Source organism: Nothobranchius furzeri, chromosome 17 (genome assembly GCF_043380555.1).
Source record: "Nothobranchius furzeri strain GRZ-AD chromosome 17, NfurGRZ-RIMD1, whole genome shotgun sequence".
NCBI lineage: Eukaryota > Metazoa > Chordata > Actinopteri > Cyprinodontiformes > Nothobranchiidae > Nothobranchius > Nothobranchius furzeri.
In genome coordinates this window covers 54,783,964-54,785,598 of record NC_091757.1, presented here as the reverse complement: position 1 = coordinate 54,785,598, position 1,635 = coordinate 54,783,964, and the positions used below count along the sequence as shown (strand labels likewise).

Here is a 1,635-nt window from a genome sequence, read left to right as displayed (position 1 = left end):
AGAGATATCCTAGAACAGAGAAATTAAATCAGTTTTAGAAAGCCACAAACACCAAACAGCTACACGTAGTGCAACACTGAAAACAGGAAACAGGAAACGCCTTACCGCCAATAGAGAATCTGTGGAGGAAGTTCAGGATGTGTGTTGCCCAGCGTCAGCCCCAAAACATCACAGCTCTAGAGAAGACCTGCATGGAAGAATGGGCCAAAATATCAGCTGCAGTGTGTGCAACACAGGAAACGTTTGACCTCTGTCACTGACAGCCAGGGTTACATTACAAAGCACTGAGGTGAACTTTAGTTATTGACCAAATACTTATTTAATGCACCATTAAACAATTTTTAATCATACAATCTGATTTCCTGTTTATTTTCATTTTTTTGCTACTTTCTTTCTCTAACGGTTTAAGTTTTACTGTGAAGTGTGAAGCAAAATTTTACACTTGGCACCTCTGTGGTGTGAAAATGGTTGTAACCCTGCTGGGACGGAGTTTCTGAAACTGGTGTGACTAACAAACATAAACCACAGGTGGAAAGTTTTTCAGCTATGATCTGAGAGGAGGTGGTCTCAGAATATTAGGAAGTTCTGGATGTACAAAAGTGAAAACTGAAAGCTTTTCTCCAGTTTGTTCATCAGAAGGCTGACAAACATTTCACGTTGAAAATGCAGCTTTATGGAGCTCTGATCCTGCTCGTGTCCATCTCAGCAGGTAATGATGAAGATGCAAACATCCACATTTTCTAAATCTTCCCTCTATAGACGGGTTTAAACCTAAAAATTAAGTTTACTGACAAATAATATTCTACTTTACAGGACATGTGAGGTGTAAAATATCAGCATAATTTCATCCATGAAGCTTTTTGTCTGTTTGTAGATTGTGTAAAATTTTTGCATTTTATATTTTTGTACAGCTCTTGGTCTGAGATGCTACGTGTGCCCTGGAGCTAAATGCAATTATATTCAAACCTGCCCTCCTTTTTTTGACCGTTGTGCCTCTGCTGAAGTTCGAGGTGAGACATTAATTTTTTGAAAAGCTCCAACAGGTCAAGTTCATGCAAACAAATGGAGTTAGTTGTAGTTTTTGTGACTGTTTTAAATGTATTTTAAAAACATAATTATTTAACTATTTTCTCTCATTTTTAGGAAATGTTGTCAAGTCATGCTTCACCAACGCCCTCTGCGTTAGCCCTGTTTCCTGCTGTGATAAAGACTTGTGCAACGGCGCTGGGCCAACTGGACCTGGAGTCATGCTGCTGCTGCTGTCTTCAGCGCTCGTCACACTTTTCCTTTAATTTGTGATTTTTTAAAAAGAAAACAAACCAATAATTGGAAATAATTAAAAATAAAATTTAAGAACAACTTTGCTTTTGCTTTGCTTTTTTCCATCTGTGCAACTGAAATATAAATAAACACATTTTAAGAATGAAAACCTTCTCTTGTGTTTAGAACTAGTCCAAATCAGAAGAGAAAATTTTATTTTATATATTACTGTGCAACACAAAACTTTGGTAACAAAATAGTATTTAAATCATATCTTTGATTTGTGATAAAACAGGACAAACATTATGAGAGAATGTACACAAATGTAAAGCGCATGTACACCCAGACAGATGGATAGGCAGACCGATTCATTTT

General features: G+C 36.8%; 1 protein-coding gene across 1 annotated transcript; it reads left to right on the top strand.

Annotated features, from left to right (window-relative positions):
* Positions 1-538: 538 nt before the first annotated feature.
* LOC139063650 (ly-6/neurotoxin-like protein 1) lies at positions 539-1,407 on the top strand. The gene is made up of 3 exons (XM_070546179.1): positions 539-709; positions 912-1,010; positions 1,144-1,407. Exons 1-3 carry the CDS (start codon positions 664-666, stop codon positions 1,290-1,292), a joined length of 294 nt encoding a protein of 97 aa, XP_070402280.1. The 5' UTR covers positions 539-663; the 3' UTR covers positions 1,293-1,407.
* The last annotated feature ends 228 nt before the right edge of the window (positions 1,408-1,635 follow it).